Source organism: Puntigrus tetrazona, chromosome 15, assembly GCF_018831695.1.
Source record: "Puntigrus tetrazona isolate hp1 chromosome 15, ASM1883169v1, whole genome shotgun sequence".
Taxonomy (NCBI): Eukaryota; Metazoa; Chordata; class Actinopteri; order Cypriniformes; family Cyprinidae; genus Puntigrus; species Puntigrus tetrazona.
The window spans coordinates 19,399,664-19,422,413 of record NC_056713.1 but is presented as its reverse complement, the minus strand read 5'-3'; the positions used below and the strand labels follow the sequence as shown (position 1 = coordinate 19,422,413).

Below are 22,750 nucleotides of genomic sequence, written 5' to 3'. Positions count from 1 at the left end.
CTTTTAAAACCATTTAAGCCTGACGTGATATTATTAACGTTGTTTTATTAAAGCCGTTTTCAATCGCCATTGATTTCACGGTAATCACACATTGTTGCTGTTGGACGGGGAGCTCCGCCGCAGACGTGTGAACACCGCTCGCCAAGCAAAGCCTCAACCTATATATTTTCTACAGCACGCGAATTATGCAGCAACTTGCGGGGCGATCCACATTTGTGAAGGAATTCCAATAGGACGTTTTCGTCGCAATCCGGTGTGGTCTCGAACGACCCCGATCGTCTTTTGGCCTCTCCAGCGCTCAGACTTTTTACGTTTTGCGATATGCGTCGATATACGAGTGCAGTGATGTCACTGACGGCGCCTTTGATGATTTGAACAGAGCGCGTTCTAACGTTCTAACTGTTGCTATGGTTATACCCGAAGTGTTTAAACTTTGTAAAGACTAATTTAAAATAATAATAATTATAATAATAAAAATGTTGGCCTGCTTGATAGATAGCTACACGTGATCGAGAACGCATCAGTGCGTTCAGTTGTAAGGTAAAAAATAAATAAATCAAACAAGCGATGTTTGCTGCCGCCTGTTCTGCCCACTCTCTCTCTCTGCCGTGAAGTCTGTGGTTACGGGATGTTTCCGCTCGTTTGAAGCGGAGAGGCTGGGCAGAGGGAGTCGTTGGCAGAGTCTCCGCGGAGGTGAAGAATGCGCCCGTGTTAGCTCGGTCTCCCGTTACGCGCGTCTCCTCAGAGGGGCACTGCTCGCCGGGGCACCGCTGCTTTTTCTTCCTCGCGCTGAATGCCTGCCTGCTCGCTATCCCCCCCAACCCCAACCCCGCGTAATATTTTCTGCCAAACCGACAAGCATTACGACTTCTCCGAGTTAAATAATGCCGTTAACCGATGCCAATATAATTATATTAATTAAATGACCGGGGTAAATCGGTTTTTGTGGTCGTAAAAACAGGATTAATATAATTCTGACAGCGTTCAGCATATTTTTGTTATATTCTCAGCATCTTTCTGTACCTGGTCCCTCTTTTTGAGCAACGAAAATGCACCCACGTTCAACATCTCTCCGGTTTTTGTTATTATTAATTCGAACGTTGTTTTCTTTGGTAGCCGTGTTCGAAGTTACTTCTAAAGTTTTAAAGTAGCGTTTTAGTCACCAAAGGGTATCGCTATGGACCGCTCCGTTAATAACCACAGACATTATTATAAAATAATTCCGCCTATTTCACACGCTCCAGTGTCTGCGCTGTTTTGATTTCGAGTTTGAGGAGCAGCCGACAGGATGTAGCATTGATAAATATCCCTGTTGATCACTTGATTGATTACCTCGCGCAAAGGTCACGCGGGCTCGCGGTAATTTCCTTGTGCCCGCGGCTCCCATTTCACTTTCAGTCTGGCGCGAGAGCCCCGACTTTACAAATTATGTTTTTTATTTTAACCCTTCCCTTCCCTCTTTAACGTCGCCAACGACCTCTGCGTGCTGTACATCAAACGACACAAGAGGGCAAACCTTTAATTAGGTTGGAGCATTAATCACAGAAGGTAAACCGTATCCTCTCTTTTTGATGGGGTTGAATTTAAACCCGACGACAAGCTAATAATTTAGCCGCGGTTCCAAAAGGGTTCTGGCCTCAATTAATTTTCAATAATTACAGCCCACGGGGTCTTGACTGATCCTCACACCAGCGCGCCGGCTCTACGCCGTCTCTACGCCGTCTCTGGCCGGCGGGGTCAGAGTATCATCATAAAATACAGCGCGGAAAATAAGGACGGTGAGATATTGCGAATGGATTAAAAACTGTGTTGATGTAAACTAATGCCAACGCAAGGCAAAACAAAGGAGGACTGTAACTGCACTCCTCTCTCTCTCTCTCTCTCTCTCTGTTTGTTTCGTGTCACGGAGAAAAGTTGCATTTGGTGGCTGTGCTTGTTCCACAGCGCCTGCTTTTAATGTTTGCTTCCTGCGCAAAATGTGTTTTAATTAAAACGCTCCTTCACAACACACCGAAAGAATGCACCGTTTCTGGAATTTAAATAACACACTTTTGATTTGCAAGAAAAAATCTAGCAGAGTTTAAACGACAGCCTACGGCCAGTCAGCTAAAAAATTCAAACATAAATATGATCGCTGACATTTTTGATAATCGCGAGGCGTAATTTGGCAAAATATCGCGCGACGTTTCTGTTTTTGTTATTTTAGGAACCTCTTTATTTTTCTGTTGACTAGCCTAAGTGTTGCATGTGTGAGTGCTGGTCAGCCCGTGGCTCAGAGAGGCGTGGACGGGCAGCCGATGTTTGTTCTGCGCCATTCATTTTTATGCAGAGTGATGTCAGATTAATTGGATCCGTTTTAGAAATACTTAGCAATCAATACCGCCAGTGAGAGGAAAGCGACCCTTTTAAAGGTTCACGGGCAAGGTCAACATGATGTCACGCGCTTCTAATTAATGGACAATTAACTTAATGACCCAAGCTTTCCCCGAATTCTAACCCGTTTTAAAAATGAATAATAAAAGACTAAATTGACATAAAGTATATATATATATATATATATATATATATATATATATATATATATATATATATTTGTTATATAAAGGAGAGTCGTTCGCAGTTAAATGCATGGATCTAATGTGCCTGCTTAATTTGAGTAAAATATTGTTTTTTATTAATTAATATGCTATACTTAAAAAAGCAACAAAAAAAATCATATGAATATAGTCGGACTACGTGAAATGAGAGCAAGCCCAACTCTTTAGATTAATAATTGTCAGTGCCGCATGCAAGGAAAAAAAAATTCAACGGGCTGCCTTCGGTACCGACTGCCCACGCGCCTGACTGAGGGAGGGGGAGAGAAGTAAAAGTTTATCATTTTCATAAATTCATAAAGATGGTCAAATCTCAATTAAACAACATGAAACGTTTAATGAAACCGTTTTGCGGTAGTCATTTACCCGAACAGTGATTAATGCGTCTTCATTTAAAACACAAAAGACTGGGCGCCTTGGACGCTCGAGACTGCTTCATTATAATTAATGTCTCCGGTTCCTCGTGCACCCGGAGGTCGCGAATAGCTCCGTCCCGCGCCCACTGATCTCTGAAGATCTGACACGAGAGGGATCTCGCCGGCTATTGCAATCTGACAAGATCTGTAATACTTGGGTGATGAATCGTTCCAAACTTTTTTGACGATGCTGGCAGCTCGGGGGTGTGCGCATGTGCGAAGGTGTCCAAACTGACAATGCTGGAGAGATAGCGCGTCTGGGATTGAGAATCACAGAGAAAAAGGACAGAGGAAAAAAGAAAAAGGAGGAAAAGATTCAAGAAAAAATCCGACGAACCCACGCCGAGAGACGGGCATCATGAGGTCCAAAGGCAGGGCAAGGAAACTGACCACCGGTAGGTGCAACATCTCCTTTTTAGCCCTTTTCAACTGCCATCTTGTCCGTGCGTGTGATGCATAGAAACATTTTAGTCACTAAACGGTTACGGTCAGCAGAGCCCGGCGGTTTCGTTCGCTTGTAAGAGTTGAAGGCGAGCTAAACGCGAACCTCGGCGCGCGGTCGGACATCGCAAAACCTAGCTTCGAAAGTGGCGAAAAAGTTGAGCGTGCCGCACAAACTTTTTAACTATCGCGCTCCGTAATCGCGTTCTCTATTCGCGCCCCGAGCGCCCCGGCGTTCGATAAAACAACGCCGTTCGTGCATGTTTCTACGGCTCCGGTCACATCAATTTGCAGCCGCGACTTTGAAAAGACAGCTTCGCCTATAGTCGACAACGGAAAGCAGCTGCGGAGGCACGCTTTTAAATGCAAACAGGTAGCTTACAGCTGCTCTTACGGCAGGCAATCCAATGAAATGCATATATGCTAGATTAATAGGACTGTGGTTAAAAGTGCTTTGAAGTGCCTCGACACGCGGACATCAATATCCTACCCTTTTTTTCTACGCGATTTGTCGATTCTGCTTGTGCAACAAGTGATCAAATCCCGTTATGATTTTTTTGTTCCGGTATGAACAGCCCGGAGAAATGTTTTTGTTTGTTATGGCCCTCTAAACGGTCGACTGTAATCTTAGCTTTTGATTACGGGTTGCCTTAGGCGCTTGTTTGAGTTTGACGTTCAATGCATGCGTTCAATGCCACGCCACAACACAAGCTCAAACGCCGAAACTCAACATCAAGCAGTTAGTGGGAAGTGGTTCCCCTCCTCATTGGACTTATTCGGAACGAATGCATTTCGCTCAGGTCTGTGAATAATTCGGCCCCCTCGTGCGCAGTAGGCTGCCGACTATCTGATTTGAGCAATTTTCTTTTTTGCTGTTTTCCAATAAACTCTCATTGTGGTCCTCGCCGTCCAAATCCATCCAAATATTTCACAGTGTTTAAAAGCGTTTTATACTCTCGGGGCAGAGCTAAAAGTTTTGACGTTTTTTAAAAATGCATTATACTTTCAGTAATGAACTTGAGACATTTAAAAGAAAAATGTTATATATATATATATATATATATATATATATATATATATATATATATATATATATATATATATATATATATGGACTGTGACAGCTGGTCAAAAAAATTGTTGACTGCATGTGTGAAGGTAACAAAAGTGGCAGTGAAAACAAAGTAAAGGATCGTTTTGCTCTTGAATTATTGTTTCCTTTCCTGTCGACAGCACCGTGATGGGCTAGACACTGCGCGCTCCGTCTGGACAGAGACAGGGGTCGGGGTCTTATCCGTTCAATAAACTACCTCTCGAGCCCTATGCCCTGCCATTGTACAGTGAGAGGGATTTTTCTGCGCACAGCAGCAAGTTGTCAAACACGCTCACGTGCACACGCGCGCTCTCGTCCACACACATCTATACCTCCAGACCAACGCAATTTCACTTGTGTTTTCTATATATATATATATATATATATATATATATATATATATATATATATATATATATATATATATATATATATATATGTGTGTGTGTGTGTGTGTGTCATTTAATAGATAACCATGTACATCTCAGCTCCACTGTTTTACGATTTCCCCCTAGAACACGTCTTGTTTTAAATGAGTTTTTAGACTTTAGGTTTTTATTAATGACACCTGAAAGCCAAGCTAAGCAGGCTAGTAGCTTCACATACTGTAGCCTAATTACGTGAACACAAATGAACAACTTTCATTTTTAATTAGATGGAAAGGCAATAGAATGGTGTTGCACACGGACACTTTTCTGTTGTGCACAATTTTTGGCCAAAAAAATCAGATCGAGAGATATTCGCCAAGATTGTTACAATCCCCCCCCCTCCTCTCCGAGCCCCGGCGTTATTATTTAGGCTACTATCTGAGAATAGCGGGATAATTGTCGAGGGGTGTATTTAAAGATTATTATTTACCCAAGATGTAAGAAGAAGATTTCTACCTATTAAGTGAAAGGGAGAGAATGTTCTGGACCGCGCGGGTCCCGCGAGACGCTGGCCTCTCTGGCCTCGCGCCAGCCCTGCACTATGTCAACATTGAATATTTAAATTCCCAGACTCCTCATAACGGGGCCCGTCTGTCGGTAAAGGAGCGTTCAGCGCGTTAGTCTGAGTAGCCGCGGACTCGGTTTCCTTGAAGGGGGGAAAAAAGGAAAAAGTAATCTCCTCTCCGTGTGGCCTCCGCCGCGCGCGCTCACCGCACATCACTCTGGCTGCACGCGCTCGCACTGATGTGTGTGAGTGCTGGAAAGGTAATAAAAATCGGTCGTTTAGCTGGTGTGTGTGCACGACATGTTTTGTGGATTTGGCCAGCGGTTCCGGACATTTCACCTGCAGGTCCAACAGTCTTAAATTGTCTATAATGTTTTAACACCCCGTGCCAAGTGTCCTATATCCCTCAGCGTGATGTTGCAGGTTTACTATGAATAGGGTAAAATTACACCTCATGAACGGGAATAATAACCTCGACCTGCCAGAAATCAGACCGTGCTGTCAGATGAAACCACCAATGACATATTGACTGATCTTGACGGTCTTAATTCCACTTTTTATTACGCAGCGTCGTACACTTTCAAGTCTGCCAAATTTACCTTGTCTGAACGTCTTGACGCAAACGGGTCCGTTGCTCATTGTAGATGATATACCAGGTCATGAATAATATTAGAACTTTATTGTCATTGTGCAGGGTGCAGAAGCAGTTATATATAGTGCAAATATACAAATTACTTCTGCAACTGATGTAGAAATGTGAGTCAGGTGCAAGGTACGGTAAAGCACTTTCAAACAATATTTACGTGCATGTTTATTTAAGATGCATATAAGCAGCAATATATAAATGAAACAATATTACAAAAATAATAAATGGCTATTAATATCGTAGGCGTGTATTATTCACAGTTGAATAGAATAATGCTTTATATTCAAGTACAAGCAACTGTACCGTTCTATCTAAAGATTACATTTTCTAAGTGGAGTCGTTATTTACCTTTACCGGTGTATGGGAAATTACAGACTTATTTGATAAATTCATACGCATTTCCCCGGCTCTCATTGAGGTCTAACTATCTGATTTCTCTTTTGATGATAACTGCATTTGATAAGCTGCACATGTTCAGCAAGACTTTTGATTGTCCCTTTGTCCCGTCCGGCGTCTTCGACGGCTCCATCAGTTTCACGCCACGACTTTTGTTTTGACTTTGATGTGACTCAGTTCACCGTGAAAGTGTCCAAACAACGGAAAATCAACTCGACGCCGAGAAAGGGGGGAAAAAAGAGACGGGGCTCCAAATTTAACAATGTGACATTCCGCGTGAGTGAAGCGCGTGAGAATAAGCCCCGCTCGCGAGCATTCTCTCCGCTTCTTCTTAGACACGGGCGCGCGTTAGATTCTGCATTGTGCAATGGGCCGTGCTGCTGCGTCCCGCGTCCGCCGGCCCCCCGGGCTCATTATAGAGCCCATTCAGAACGGGGTGAACGGATCGGGCCATTTAAAAAGGTGAGCGCGAACCGTATTAAACGCTCGTTCGTTCGCCTGATGCTGAATCTGAGAGCTCGGTGGAAAAAAAAAATGTCCATGTTTCATGGACAGTGAACCGTGTCCGGCCAAAACATTTCTCAGACTCGCTGGGGGACGGAAGAAAGCGAGAAAAAATGTTTATATTGTCTTCACTTCTCAGACTGTGAAAAAAAAGAAAATCTACAATGTTAACGTCTCAATTTTTTACCTCTTGAATAAATATTTACTTTTCTTCTCTCTCTCTCTCTTCGCTGGCATGATATACTACAAAGTTTTTAGTTGAGTTCCTGGGATTGTAATGCTTTCCCTTGGAGAATTCCTGTGCCTCTTTTCAGCTTCCATGCATGCATGTCCACTCTGAAAAGATCAGTGAGTCTAAAACCGAAGACTTTTGTTTTAGAGACAAAGTCCGAGTGACCGATGAGTTAATTACGGGTAAAACAGTGGGCCGTGATGGGGTCAGTTCGAAACAAGGCCGGCTTTCCCAGGCATTGAGCGTGTGCATCTGCGTAAGATGGAGAGAGTTGCAGGCCACTGTGGGTTTTGATCATGATTGATCACATGTTCTCAAAGGATTGATTGATTAGCCAGAAGCTGCTGAGTTTAGCCAAAAGGTCTGCTTATGTCCTGGGAAATGATCCTCTTGTCTGTTTGTGCGAGATTTCATCTGAGTGAAAAAACAGGAGATGAGATGGAGGAGATACGTTTATGATATATATATGATTCTTCGAATTGTGCGTCAGAGTGTCCCATAGACGCCAAAGAAAGAAGTGCTTTTCTTGTATACGTTAGGAGAGGAAGGAGTGGATGTAGGTGACAATAACACAGTTCCCCTCATCCATCAACACTCTTATAATACCACTACTTTCTCTCCTTCTCTCTCTTTCCCTCCCTAATGACTCAACGAGTGTCTGCGGCTGCCGAGAGTGAATTGAAATGGCCGGGTCAATGGTTTATTTATCTTGTGCTCTGATTGGTCAGGGGTCAGGTCATATGGATGTTTATTTGGATATTTGATTGGTGTGACTGATGGCTGTGTCGTTTGTGTTCCACGGGGAATTATGGGGGTTGTTGTTCAGTACGTCCAGTCACTTTTTATCCCCGAGCGACAGGTCCTGAATCAGTCAGCAGGAACCATGAACGGAGCGCAGGCATCAGGCCAGTCAAGTAATAAGTCAATGTCAAGCCAACACCCCCGAAACCATCAGATGTCACTGTTTGACTGGTCTTGACTCATCTTTACTTGGAGAGGAAGCAAGTTTATTTGCTCCGTTCACTAGTTTATATGAGACTTTTACTTATATGTCTAAAAAGTATTCTCATTGAAATTTCAAAACTAAATGTAAATTATAGTGAAAATGCAGCATGAGTTAAAAGTCGACCTGTAGATTTCAATTCAAGTTTATTAGCCTTTTTTTGTATATGAATTTTTTTATTTCGACACTGGATTTCTGTATTTTCTGACCTCTGTCTAAAGAACCAACATTGCTGCTTTACATCAGAATGATCCTATTTATGAGACGAGTGCACATGAATGCCACCACAGTATCATAATTACTGGTGAGTTAAGTTGGTATTTTCTGTGAGCTCCTTTGTTCTGAGTTAGGGGGCGTTTAATTAAAGAATCATGGAGGAAGCAAATTAAGGTATTGGTCATTAATTAAGATTTAATTGTGAATGGTGACTGTACAACCTAATTTCTATGCCTGTTGTGTAATTTTTTTGGAGAACAGCAGTTTGAGTTAAAGCACACAAGGTTTGTGTGGAGATGACTACATATCCCATCATCCTCTGTGGCCAAGTCAATGCATAGAGAATGCATAACTAAGATATTTCACTGTGTCTCTAATGCATTTTATTTTATATGATTACACAACAAGTGTCATTGATTAGACAAACAACACACCAACCTTTTTACATCTTGTGTAACACATTTGTGTATCAGTTGAGCTTGTACATTTTTTTACTATTTACCACCCAGTTAGTCTTAATGGCCTTTTTCTTTTTTCTCTCCAAGTAACTCATTCTGATTGCCATTTTGATTTCCCTCAAATGCTTGAAAGTACATGAAAGTCCTGACCATACAACGCTCATGAATATGCAATGAGACAAGCGCCACTTAGATTACGATTGGCTGTTTGTTACTGTATAAACCCAGGAACGGTAGTTTTAGACTTGCAGAGCAGGTTTTCTTAACCGAGGGTCGAAAGTTCAAGTGTTTAAATGCAAACTGACAAATGTGCAACATTACTTTATTTGGGCTTAGTGCAAACCTAAGTTAAATGCAGTGTGCACAACCCTAAGCACTTCATGAGCCTTATAGCAAGTGTTACAATAAGAAAGGTCTCTACAGATTTACAATTTCATTGTAACTTGACATAGTGGTACAGAGCACAATGCTCATCTCCTCCCTTCCCATTTGAGCTGAAGGTCACCCTACAGAACCGGCGGAAGGTCATTGTGAAGCTCACGTCCTTAAAGAGCTATAGATTAAGCGGAGATCTGTCTTAACCAGCACGAACAAGTTCCTATAATGTGGTTTGTGCAGGAAGAAGCAGGTCGGTCATTAGCAGATTCAGTCAGTGGTGCCAGGCGGTCCTCAGGGGTGTGTTCTCTATGAGTTAAATGTTTGCACAGAATTAATATGTGTTTGTGCGTGTAGGTGTGTGAAAGAGTCCGAATGGGTCTGACGTGCAGCCTGGGTGCCGTACGGACATTGTGAGAACAGTGTGTGTGTGTGTGTTTGTGTGTACGGGTTTGGGAGGCCTGGGAACCTTTCACTTGTGTTTACCACAGGGAAACCAGTACCAGCACAGAACAATGAGTAAAGCTCTCCCTGCCCTCAGTCCAAAGGTCAAACTGTCTCTGATAAAGATATGAACGCGCGCACACACATATCCATACACGGACACACACACAAAGGCTCACCAGTGCGCTGCCGACAGTCTGCCCAGGGTGTGTGCCAAGGTTGAGGTCATTATCTACAGACGGTCCCAAAAGAAACGAAGCATATTTTTGTACTGCAAAAATGTGTGTGTGTGTTTAAATCACACTTTATTAATGGGTGTGCATATTGTTGACTTCATTTGTCTGCTTGTTGGTCAGACGGGCACCTCCCTTGTGCCATTGTCTGTGTGTGCTTAGATGAAATCAGTATTCCTAAGAGTTACCTGCATTGTGTTTCTATATCTGCGAGTATTTCAGGTCGTTTGTTTCTTGCAGTGCGGACGTGAGTTTGTAGCTCACTCTTTTATGGATCTCTTTGGTGTTTGTACAGTTGTTGTTGTTTTCGTGTTTGCTGTCTACCATACACTTTTTTTAAAATAGGAATTAGGTAGCATTAGGATTGCGCCGTTTGGCATTAAGTGGCAATGCACGTTAGTTAATGATACAACTATGCAGATGTCGGCCAACAGTCCTGCAGCAGCAGGTACTAACCGCATTTGCATTTCCTGAAGGAAGTGCCAGTTCTTGCGAGGCAGCAATAGAATAGTTAGTGCTTTACAGGAGCTGTGATGTTGTTATGCACGAGAACGGAAAACGTGAGCATCTTTACTGTTTAAAGGCATAAGTAGACGTATCACAATTCAGATGTAAATTGCAAGAAAGATGTCACTGTAAAATACAAATCAAAACGTAGATTATCTACAAAAATATAGCTGAAACAGCATACTAATTTTATTGTTTCTGGTTTAAATCATGCTTCATATTTCATTTATGAAAGCAGTGTGATCTTGTGTGGTTATACAGTTGGTCGGATAATAATCTGATGATTTAAGAATCTGCTGGCATGTGGTTTACATCCAAGTGTGTACTTGAATTAGGGATGTGTAAAATAGATTATGCATTATTAACAGTATGGTATTATTATTATTTATTTAGAAATGTTTTGTTAAATGTGTTAATGCGCTAAAAAAATAACACAGAATACTGCTGTTTAAAAGCTTGGGGCCACTAAGAATGCATTTATTTATTTAAGAAATTAAGATATTTAAAAAATGAATGGTTTGAGCATTCAGCAATAACGCATTATATTTATCAAATGTGTTAATAAAGACATTTATGTTACAAAAAATGTATCAAAAAAATCCTAAAGTAATTGTATTACTATTTCCACAAAAATAGTAAGCAGAACAACAGCTTTGATGTTTGATGTTTTTCATTGTTGATGGTAATAAGAAATGATTCTTGAGCACCAAAATTAGTATTAGAATGATTTCTGAAGGATCATTCAAAACTATGACCAGAATAATAATTCTGAAAATCACAGGACTGTAATAAAACAATAGAACCAGTTATTTTAAATGATATAAATATTAAACTTTTGTATTTTAATCAAATAATAAATGCAGCCTTGGTGAGCATAAAATATAAACATAAAAAGTCTTACAAACCCCAAACTTTTCAGTTGTATATGTGAGAAGTTTACTATTCAACCATTATAATTAATTCCTATTATGAATGTGTATGTGTGTGCTTTCACTCAGAAATGTTAGTAATTATTGGCAAAGGTCTCCTCTCTGTTCGCTCTGTTTGGATTCCAGCCATTAACAGGAATTAATCAACAATTGCTTTGTGAGTGGCCTGATAACAGCCTGTTAAACACTCTTTTTCAGAAAGTCCCCATCTTTATGTTCCAGTCTGGTGTGATATCCAGAGGGTGTGGGTATCTCTCGCTTTCTCTCTCTCTTTTGTGTTTGTGATGAACTCAAGTGAGAAGTTTAAGCACATATTGTTCAAGAAGGTCAAGGAACAGGAAAGACAAGAGGACATTTCAACACACCTTTCATCTCTGTCGGATACACACATGCATAAACACTCACTACAGCCTTATTTGTACAAAGGTCAGGTAAAATTGTTTCACAAATGGATTTATTTGATTTTGTTTGCAAATAGAACCTATGTTTTTTTAGTTAATTCATTCACAATTCATTAAATAACAGGCGTTTAATAACTAGTACTCAACATTTTGTTTTTAAAACTAATCCCATTTGAAAAGTGCTTAACTCTTTGTCTCTATAAGCCTGCTTTGCACTCTCTCCATACATGACCTTTCTGTTTGCTTTTAAGACATAAAAGCAAATATGACCTTTAGATAAACTAATTTAATAATTTATACACATGACCTGGACTCTTTGTGTGCAGAGAAAATATTTGCTGTAAGCCAATTTATTGCGACCCTTAATAGATATACAATAGGCAGATAGTTTTGTGCAGTTGCGGTGCATTCCCATAAACCTGTGGTGATTTATCAGTCCTCTAAAATCAATGTCCATTTTATGATTATTAACTAAAACATCAACTGGTTTAGGTAAGCACTTAGGTGACACTGTGGACAAATGATTGTCTGTCTTTCCTTTGCTCATCAGCATCACCCTACCTTGCCTGATTGACCAAGGAAGCTTTGCTAGTTAAACTAGTTAAGAAGCCTGTTTGTGACCATGCAGTCCACCATTGACTTATTAGTTAGTCTTAAAAAAAAAAAAAAAAAAAAAGTAAATCTAAAAATGTTATTCTGCACCACGAAACCAGTCATAAGAGTATTTTTTTAAATTGAGATTTATACATCCCATACTCAATGTATGTTTGGCTATTGCTTCAAATATACCCGTGGTATTTAAGACTGGTTTGTGTGTGTGTGTGTGTGTGTGAAAAAAATGGATCATACTGTCACAAGGTGGTTAAGATGGTTTTTGTAAGCTGGTTTGGTTTCAGTTTGTTACTGCATTAGATATCAGTGATCAGTTTTTGACAGTGAGCAATCATTGTTTCCTCATCAGCGCACCAGTCTAATCTGGCCTGAACCTGTTTTAATGCACTGTGACCTCTGACCTCTCAGATCAGAATGGTTTAGGTTGGAAGAACATTGTGTGCTTTCTCTGAATGAGGTCATCTTCAATATAGCAGGTCGTACAGGGTCGTACTGAGATTGTGTTTGTGTGTGTTCGGACGAGAGAGTAAAGGAAGGTAACTGTGATTAGCGAGAGTCGTGTTACCTATGAGGGGGAATTTGGACGTGCGACGAGGCCGGTTCATCGCAATCGGATCTTTTCCATTTAGACCCGGAGATGAGACTCGTCCAAACTCACATAGACTGAGGAAGAGGCCAAACAATAGAGACAGTAGAGATTCCCTTCCTCTCCCAGCGGCATTCCAAAGATTCCCAGCGGCCGGAATCTGGTCCCAGCCCAGGAATCTGGCCCTCGCTCTGCGCTTTGATGAGCCCTGTTCCCGACGCTTCCTGAGATTGTGACTCATCTACAAACAAACTGAAAACAACCTGAGTGAGAGATGGAGAAGGACAGAAGGAGAGGGTGGGAGAGAAAGAGTGATGGAAAAAGAGAGAGAGAGACTGAGACTGGACCACAGGATGTCCTGTTTTGATTAGCGTTAGCATCTCCGCTCCCCCTGAAGAAATATTATTCTAACAGTTTCAGGAGCTCCGTCTTCACGCTGCTCGTCTTCCACACACACGCTTCCCTTCAGAGTGCCCAGATACTCCTTCTGTTAATTTGTGAATTGAATGTAACTGGATAGGAACTGTGTGCTTAGCAAGGAGGAGCATGTTAATGTTTTGATTACCTTTACAGAACACAAAGGCCCTACTGAAAAGATCAGTTTAGATGTGCATGAATTTTCAGGCTGGCTAGTGGTGGTTTGGTGCTGGTCTGGCAGCTTGATCTTACTAATGAAGCTACATGGCCAAAGAAGGTTTACTGGTTAAACTAGTTAAGGAAACTGTTGGTAGCTATGCAGTTTGTAACTTTAAATTATATATTGTGAGGAGAAAAAACATATGGTTTCGGTTAGAGGCTTTACAGTTCTACCTGTAAAAAGTTCCATAAAGGTTGAATTTATTGATTTATTAATTAGTTGCATGAAAAATGGTTAGAGTATAAAAGTAAAAAAGAACTGAATTTTATATATATATATATATATATATATATATATATATATATATTTTTCATCATAATAAATGCATAAATGTTAACAAACTGAACTTATATAACTTATATTTAATCATCAGTTAATTAGGTTAAAACCAAATGAGACCAGACTAGTAAACAATCTAGAGCGGTCTGGACCAGCTTGAACTAGCTAAAAACCATACAAAACCAGCTGTTTTTTTCCTGAAGGATGACTGGCCAGGCTGGTATTTTCAGCAGGGAGATGGAGACATTGAGCACTGTGTGTGTGTGTGTGTGTGTGTGTGTGTGTGTTTGACACATAGTCACTGTTTTACTGTAGTTCACTGCTCCCTATAGCCTAGGCCCCATAGAGCAGATGTTTGACTCCTTAGGGCCTCAACCCAGTTTCTCTCTGTCAGGCAGACATCAAGTCAGTGGACCTTAGTGCTTGCTGGGTCACTAGCAAAGCTGTGTAAATCTCTGTTTGAATGTGTGTGTGAGAGAGAGCATGTGCGTCTTTGGACCTTTGTGTTTAGCGGGTCATCAGAGAAGCTAATGAATTTTATCTCGCTGTCCATCTCTCACACAATCACACACACATACAACTTCTCTAGAGATTCACACTTCTGTCAGTTCTCCGCAGCTCTGCTGGTGCCCGGCCTGGGCTGCCGTTTAAATTTAGCTCCCTGTCTGGCCCCGGCCTCCTGGGAGACACGGACGAGGGGAGTGAAGACTGAAGAGGAGGAGTGCAGATCCGAGCAAACGGCTGAGACTTTGGGAAAATGAGGGAGACGTCTCATCTCATTCGTCAGTGAAAAGAGATACAGCGCTGACATATAGTGAAGTGTCAGCCAAGCACAACACTGGACCCAGACACACACACACACACACACACACACACACACACACACACACACACACACACACACAGAGTTTGGAGTTGTAGCCAGAAGACAAGCTGGCAGACTTAGTAGTTCAGGCTGATGGAATTTATACAAAATATTCTTGTATTAATATATTGTTGTCATACAGATGAAGCCATGAATTCGTCAACAGTTTCTCATTTCCAGAATACATTTGGGGTATTCTTAGAGCTTGGACTTAAAGGAGTAGTTCACCCAGAAATTTAAATTTGCTGAAATTTTACTCACCCTCAGGCCAACCAAAATATAGATGTGCTTCTTTAACAGAACAGATTTGAAGAAATTTAGCATTACATCACGGCAGTGCCATCAGAATTAGAGTCTTTTATTTATTTATTGCCACAACGTCTTTGATCCGCCTAAATATTTTTTATTAAATATTTAGAAATCATTTTTTTTCTTATACTTTCATTGGAGATATTCACAGATATTCTCCTGTGGGGCCAGTAATATTCTAGATTTCTGTTGCTTCACACACACACACTTTGGTCACACCTGTCTGGTCTCATACAGCAGCTGCAGGTGTGTGTGTGTGTGTATGTCTTTTTGTATGTGTGGGTACCATAGTTTGCCCATCAATCGCTGACAGCTGACAGTTTAATCTGAGCATTCAGTAGGTCATTACTGAGCATCGAGAGCAGCCAATCGCATCAGCGATCAATGACAAAGAGTGAGAGAGAGCCCGGTGAGGGCAGCACTGAAAAGGTTTAGCTTGCCCAGTGTGTGTCAGAGATATGTTCGTAGTTATGGATGTGAAGGTCAGCTTTGGGCAGTTGACAAACAGGCTGTCAGGGTGCAAAGATAGGAGCTGAGCACATTCACACACACACACACACACACACACACACACACGCAAACTTTGTTGAGACAGTAAAACAAGGCACACACATCTGTACACACACTCATAAAATCTATCACTCAGATTTGATCGAGAATGCTCTGGGAGAATTTAATACAGACATCTACATATAAATTCCCCATGACATATAAGATGATTTAACGTGTGTGAGTGTGTGTGTGTGTGTGTGTTATATATATATATATATATATATATATATATATATATATATATATATATATATATATGTCATAAAAATGATAACCATCAAAATGTACTTCCTGGCACACTTGGTCCCTCCCCCATCTGAATGTCCAGGCTGTTTTGGAAACGACCCGTGGTAGTCAGGACCTTCCCATGTTTACATGACTCCCTAAAGACAGACAGAAACCCGTTAACTGAAGACATTCCTCACACTTTATGAGCGTTATCATGTTTCATATGCCAATGAATGTCACTCTGCCAGCGTTCTCTCAACATTAGCTGAATATAACCAGGCCCGTTGATGGGCCTGACAACAGTTTTGGCCGCTGGTTTGCTCAAGCATTCCATCCTGTGTCACAGAGAGGGAAAAGAGAGGGGATTGAATGAGGAGAGAGATAGAAAAGAGAAAGACAAGCACAGACTGTGAGATAAATGGAGAGTCCTGGGTAAAAGACTGTCAAGAACTTGTCATATTGCAATATATATATATGTGTGTGTGTGTGTGTATATATATATATATATATATATATATATATATATATATATATATATATATATATATATATATATATATATATATATATATATATATGTGTAATATTAAAAGTGAAAATATTAAAATAGAAAACAATTGTTTTAGATTGCAGAAATATTACTGTTTTTAATGTATTTTAAATTAAATAAATGCAGCCTTTTTGAGCATAAGAGACTTCTATTAAACACATAAAAAAATCGTATAGTCCCAAACTCTTGAATAGAAATATATAATATATGTGAGAGACCAGTAACTTAGTAATAAGTCGACTACACTGTCCTTGATGAAGACAACATTTTCTGACTCCAGTGCCTTATTGTCGCTGACCTTTGACCCTTTTGAGTTTGATGAACTGACCATGAACATCAGGGTTCCCACTGCCTCCGTTTGTCTTTCTTTCAAACCCTCCCCACATTTTTCCCCACATTTTTTTTATCTCTTCATCTTGCACTCCCTCATCTCTGCTGGTCCCACATTCATAAATCAGTTTTTTAACCATAACTCACTCTAATTTTTAGGAACAATGATGACCGATGAACATTAATGACGAGCATTAAAAAAACATTCCTCACCAAAGTTAAAGTTTTAGACTCTTGTGGAACTCGTTCCATTTGGCTCAGAGGTGCGTAATTCGATTCCAAATATTATCGTTATGTTTTCTCGTGAAACCAGTTGCACCAAACTGAGCGTTATCGAACTTGTCAGACAGAAGGAAGAGAAAAAGACAATATCGAATGATATTTCGCTCACGTCTCGCTATTTCATTTGATGTCGGCGTTTAATCGGATCGCTCCAGAGCAGAATTCCGCCCAGGCCGGAGCGTTAATCCAGCAAATGGGAGTGTTTGGATCGGAGCGGCGCTATGGAGAAATGTAATTTCTCTTCTCCCTGATTTGATCAGGAGCGAGGGAGCGGGCAGACGGGTGTAAATGTTTAAAGAGGGAGTGGGCGAGGAAGGGAAAGGAGGGGAAATTCTATTACAGGTATTCCCGTGCTCACGGCGACGCACGCAAAGCATTGTGGATGTTAATGCAATTCTCGTTTCAGCACCTGCGCTGATTGGCCGGCGTGCGGCGAGGTGAGGAGTGAAGTGCGTTTGTGTGTGTGTCGCGCATACAAGTGTACATCCTGTTTGATCGCGGAGTCCGATTGTCGAAACCACGACATGACATGATTATAGCTCGGGTCAATGGTGCGTGTATGTTTGTGTGTTTCCTTGTTGTAATACTTTGATTAATGCATGTGTACGTCTTAAACTACACAGAACTCTGGGACGTATTGATTTGTCTGGACTCAGCAGCGCATTCATTGATGTGTCTGTCTGTGTGTGTGGGAGGAGGTCAGCTGCGGGTGAGAAAAAGGATTAATATATTTAATCGGCCGGTTTTGTGGAGAAGAAGGCAGAAGGAGATGGGAGAGAGAGAAAGAGACGTCTGTCACTCTTTCTTAGTGTCTGACAGATTCCGGCAGGATTCAAAAGGTCAAAAGGGTCAAGGACCTGCGACCTTTGGTGTCCGCGGCTACCGCTGCAGGTTTGAACCTCTGCCCAGAATTGATCTCTGATTGGTTTTCGTTGTTGTTAAAGTGGCAGATCAACTAAAAACGAAAATTCTGCAATAATTACTCGCTTTCATGTTCTAAGCCTGCGCAGGTTTTTTTCTTCTGTTGAACACAAAAGAAGATATTTTGAAGAACTAAACGACTGACGGTAACCATTGACTGCTATAGTATGAAAAAAATATACTGAGGAAGTCAGTGGCTAGCACCAACTGCTTGGTTTCCAACACTTCTTGAAAACATCTTCTTTTGTGATAGAACTCAAATTTTGCTGTAAACTAAGGGATAGTTTACCACAAAATTTGAGTTACAAAAAAGCCATTTTAATGTACATGATGCAAAATTTCATCATATCATAAAAGTGGTGCATATGATTTATGCACTTTACTTCTGATGTCAAACAATAGGTAGGTGTGATAAACAGAACGAAATGTAGGGATAGTTCACCTTCATGTTGTTTCAAACCCATAAGACCTTTGTTCAATCTTCAAAACACAGAATATTTTGAATATGAGAGCTTTCTGACCCTGCATAGACAGCAATGCAACTACCACATTTAATGCCCAAAAAGGTAGTAAGAACAGCAGCAAAATAATGTGGCGTAATTTTATGAAGTTCATTTTGTGAGTAAATTTTGCAGTATGTACATTTGCATGCTTTTTTGAAACTTTAAAGGGATCGTTCACCCAACAATTAAAATTCACAAAAGAGAATATTTTGAAGAAATGTTAGAAACCAAGCAGTTGCTGGTAGCCACTGACTTCCATAGTATTTTTTCCATACTGTGAAAGTATTGTAGCAAATAACAAATATTTTGTTTTTTGTCATCCTGCAAAACTGTAATATGAATTCAAAAGAGTCATATGACTACTTCTGAGATGCTTAACAGCTGTTGTATTGCAAAGAACAATGTGAACGTTGTTTAAAACATCTCCCTTTGTGTTTCACGAAATACCAGAAAGTCACATGTTTGCAAGAACATGAGGGAGAATAAATGATGACAGCATTTTTGGCTGAAATCTTCCTTACATATTTGAATCATTTACGTTTCCTACATTTTCAGAAACTATTGTTTTATTTATGTTGTATGTATGTATGTAATGTCAGAATACGGCAAAAGTAAAATACAGTAAAATCATCTTTTCAAAATCAAATTACACTGATGCCTTTTTACAATTTTTTTTTTCGTTCTTCAAATTTTATGATTTTTAGGATGGGCAGTAAATACATACTGGCAAAGATTTGCATGTGACTCAGCATCGTTCAAAGCATATTTTTTTTTGCCATCGAGCTGGCCGGGTGTTTCATATGTCTAGCTCTTAAAAACAAGACTCTATACTGGCTTGAACATATGTGAGAGTGTGTTTATAGGAGAGAGAGAAAAAAATAGAAATTTTACACTGAACGCACAACAAGTCTGTTTTAAGATTTTTTGTATTTTCACGTAGAGAACTGAGTGCATTTTCCTCCTCATTGCTTTTTGTAATTTCCCCCAGTGCCATAAATACAAATAGTTTATTTCATGTATTTCTTTTTATTTTAGTTTATTATTTTAATATTTCATTTTATTTTATTTTTAAAAATTTTAAGCCGTAACTGTTGCCTCTTAAAAAGTTCAAGCGCACGACAACCTTTCATATACTATAGCAACAGAGATTTATGTGCTAAAATATTGTAATATATTTATAAACCGCTGGTTGAATTCCTCATACTAAGCATTTCAAGAGGACCGACCCCAGCGTCGGTTCGCATTTCTCTTTCTAATTTGCCCTCGTCTCATTCCGTTCTGCACTAACTCTTGTTTTTCCCGCAATATTTCATCATGCCATGTTTTATGTTTCACTTTTTACTTTTTTATATCGTTCTCCCTCTCGCTCGTCTTTTTGTAATTTCAGTCCAATTATTTCTGTCCCTAGACTTCATTACTCATGTCCGTGTCAGACACCAACACACACACAAACCTCATTGAGTACACATGTCGACAAACATCGGCACATGTGGTCACGGGCACAAATGTAGCAGCGTTCGCTGAAACACACACACACACACACACACACACACACACACACACACACACACACACACACACACACACACACACAGGTATGGAAGTCATCAGCTGTGTGTCAGAGGTCAAGCTCATTACCCAGCTCTAGTGAAAACTTTCAAACCTGCATTTAATATGGGGCCGTGATATAAGCTCCTCTGTCTACACACACACACACACACACACATCATGGTCCGTCTCTTCATATTTGCAGGTATAAATCACACAGGGCCCCATACCACTTAAAACCCTTTCCAAAACACACACATATACACACACTCACACACACTCCATAAACTGTGTGCTATACACTTACTCTGTAAATGATCCAATCTTCCTCTGCGTCAAATAATGTCTGTGATATCTGTATCCTGAGTTCCTAAAAACCCTGTTTTAATGTGACTTTTAGATGAGAATCTGTCATATTTCTGCTCTGTTTGAATTGGGATGTGTGTGTGTGTGTGTGTGTGTGTGTGTGTGTGCATGTTTGGCGTGTACATGACGGGTGTTTCCTGACATTAAACATCTCTGCATAAAGCCATTAGAGAACAGGGGCTCTATTCATTCACGTTGGTGTGATTAACACACACACACACACACACACACACACACATGCTCAAGCATGTACTTGTCCAGACACACACCTTTACACACCAACAGACACATATAAAACACAACGTCTATTATTCATGGCATACATGTGCATTTATAAATGGTGCACGATTGTGACGTTTTTAAAATGCACGATCTGATCTGTCAAATGCATTTGTAACTTAAAAATGCACACACATACATAGAAACACAAACTTTTGAGGGTGGCATTTCGGTAGACCACAATATGGCTGACATGTGACATAAAACAAGCGTACCTGTTCCAAGGCCACCTTGGTGGTCGGGACCTGGCTTGTGTATTTGTGTGTATGTTGGGTGGAAACAGTTAGAGGGACACAGAAAGACCAAACTGACACTGGATATAAACACACATGAACGGTGCTCAAAGAATGCCACTTTACCTGTGTGTGTTTGTGTGTGTGTGTGTGTGTGTGTGTGTGTGTGTGCACATACCAGGATACTGCTTAATGTTTTTGTGATTTTTAATATTTATGCTGTGCTTAATGTCTTTACGTGTCTATATTTCTTGTGTGACAAATAAACCAGAAGCAATGAACTTTGATTATCTTTATTTTTTTTATTAACTTAATTTATGATAATAATAGTAATAATTTGACAGCTCTTTATATTATTATTATTATTATTATTATTATTATTGATTAATTATTAAAATGTATTTGTTTGTTTATTTGATATTAAACATCTCTTTTTGTTTTCTTAATTAAAATTTTTGGGATCTATTAATTATGATTAGGATTTTTTTTTTTAGATCTGTTTATTTTTAACATATTTTTTATTTACTTGATTTATAATAATAATTATTATTATTTGATTTGAATGATTTTTATTCTTTTTATAATTTGATGCATTAAAATAAACATATTGTTTTAAATTTGCTATTTAAAACACTCTTTATGATCTCTGTTTTTATTGACTTGATTTATAATAATAATAATAATAATAATAATAATAAAAATAAGAATAAATAATTGGAATTCTCTTTTTAAATTATTTTTGCAAATCATTAAATTTTTTTAGGGTCTATTTATTTTAAGTACTCCTTATTAAGTTATTTTGAAAAAAATTTCTCTTCTTTTTTTGTATTTCAAAAATTGCATGCAGCATAGAATATATACTTTAATATACTGCGTACTATTCAAAAAAAAACTTGTATTGCATTTCAAAAACCACCTCAATTTCTGTACCAATAAAGATGCAAGTGCTGATGGGAAATGTAGTTCAAATTGGACACATCATGATTTGCTTTAAACCTGTTCGTGATTTATGAATGGAAAAGAGCAGCTAATGAACAGCAAATGGTATTCCAAACCTGAATTTCTTTCTTTTACATATAACAAAAAACGAAATATTTTTTTTGCAACTATAAAATCACCAGAAATACAGGTGAACCACATCCTCAGTTTCAGATTTCAAACTAAACCTCATCCAACCTTCTCTCCTTCTTTCAGCCAATGAAAGTCAACGACAGCTACTTCACCACTCTGTTAAAACTACAACGTTCTGCATCCACTTACGTTACGTTGTGTGTGTGTGTGTGCGCTCATTTGTGTATGTGTATTTAACACACTCCAACCAAATTAAACAAACTCAACAAGAGTGTGAACCATTTCTCAAATAATCCAACACCTCAAGCTACTGGCAAAAGTCTCTCTGTGCTGATTATTATTAAAAATAACAATCACAGTAAGACACTGCATATTTCAAATGATATGGTTAGACTTTGGCCAATATATTTGTGGTGCACTGCCACATTGTACGTACTAAACGTCCATTCTTGAGTTTTGTGGCCGTATTAAACTTCAGAACTCAAGAGGGCGATAGAGTTACCATAGTTTGTGTTAATAATGAATGAGTCAATTATATTCTGAAATGAAAAAGAAGTTTGCATACTTTCATAACTGTCCAGCCTTACTATCACCATGAGGAAAAGCCTTGCCTTGTATGCAACCTAGAATGATTCAAAGAAAACATGACACTCCTTTATATCTCTCGTTATGGGTACATGACAGTAGAAAGGTCTCCCTTTTCTTCAGTTTTGAACTCTGAAGAGGAGATTATGATCTTTAAATATAGTGACTTATAAATAGACTTGCTAGGACGTGC

General features: G+C 39.6%; 1 protein-coding gene across 14 annotated transcripts in view; it reads left to right on the top strand.

Moving 5' to 3' along the window:
* Positions 1 to 2,914: 2,914 nt before the first annotated feature.
* Positions 2,915 to 22,750, top strand: part of mecom (MDS1 and EVI1 complex locus) — a 138,168-nt gene continuing 118,332 nt past the window's right edge. For 7 of the 14 annotated variants that reach the window (XM_043259365.1, XM_043259369.1, XM_043259367.1 and 4 more), the window contains exon 1: positions 2,916 to 3,405. In XM_043259365.1, the coding sequence (XP_043115300.1) occupies positions 3,369 to 3,405 (37 nt within the window). In that variant the 5' untranslated portion in view covers positions 2,916 to 3,368. Of the gene's footprint in view, positions 3,406 to 22,750 lie in introns of all 14 variants that reach the window. The other 7 variants (XM_043259370.1, XM_043259372.1, XM_043259364.1 and 4 more) reach the window with 2 other exon arrangements.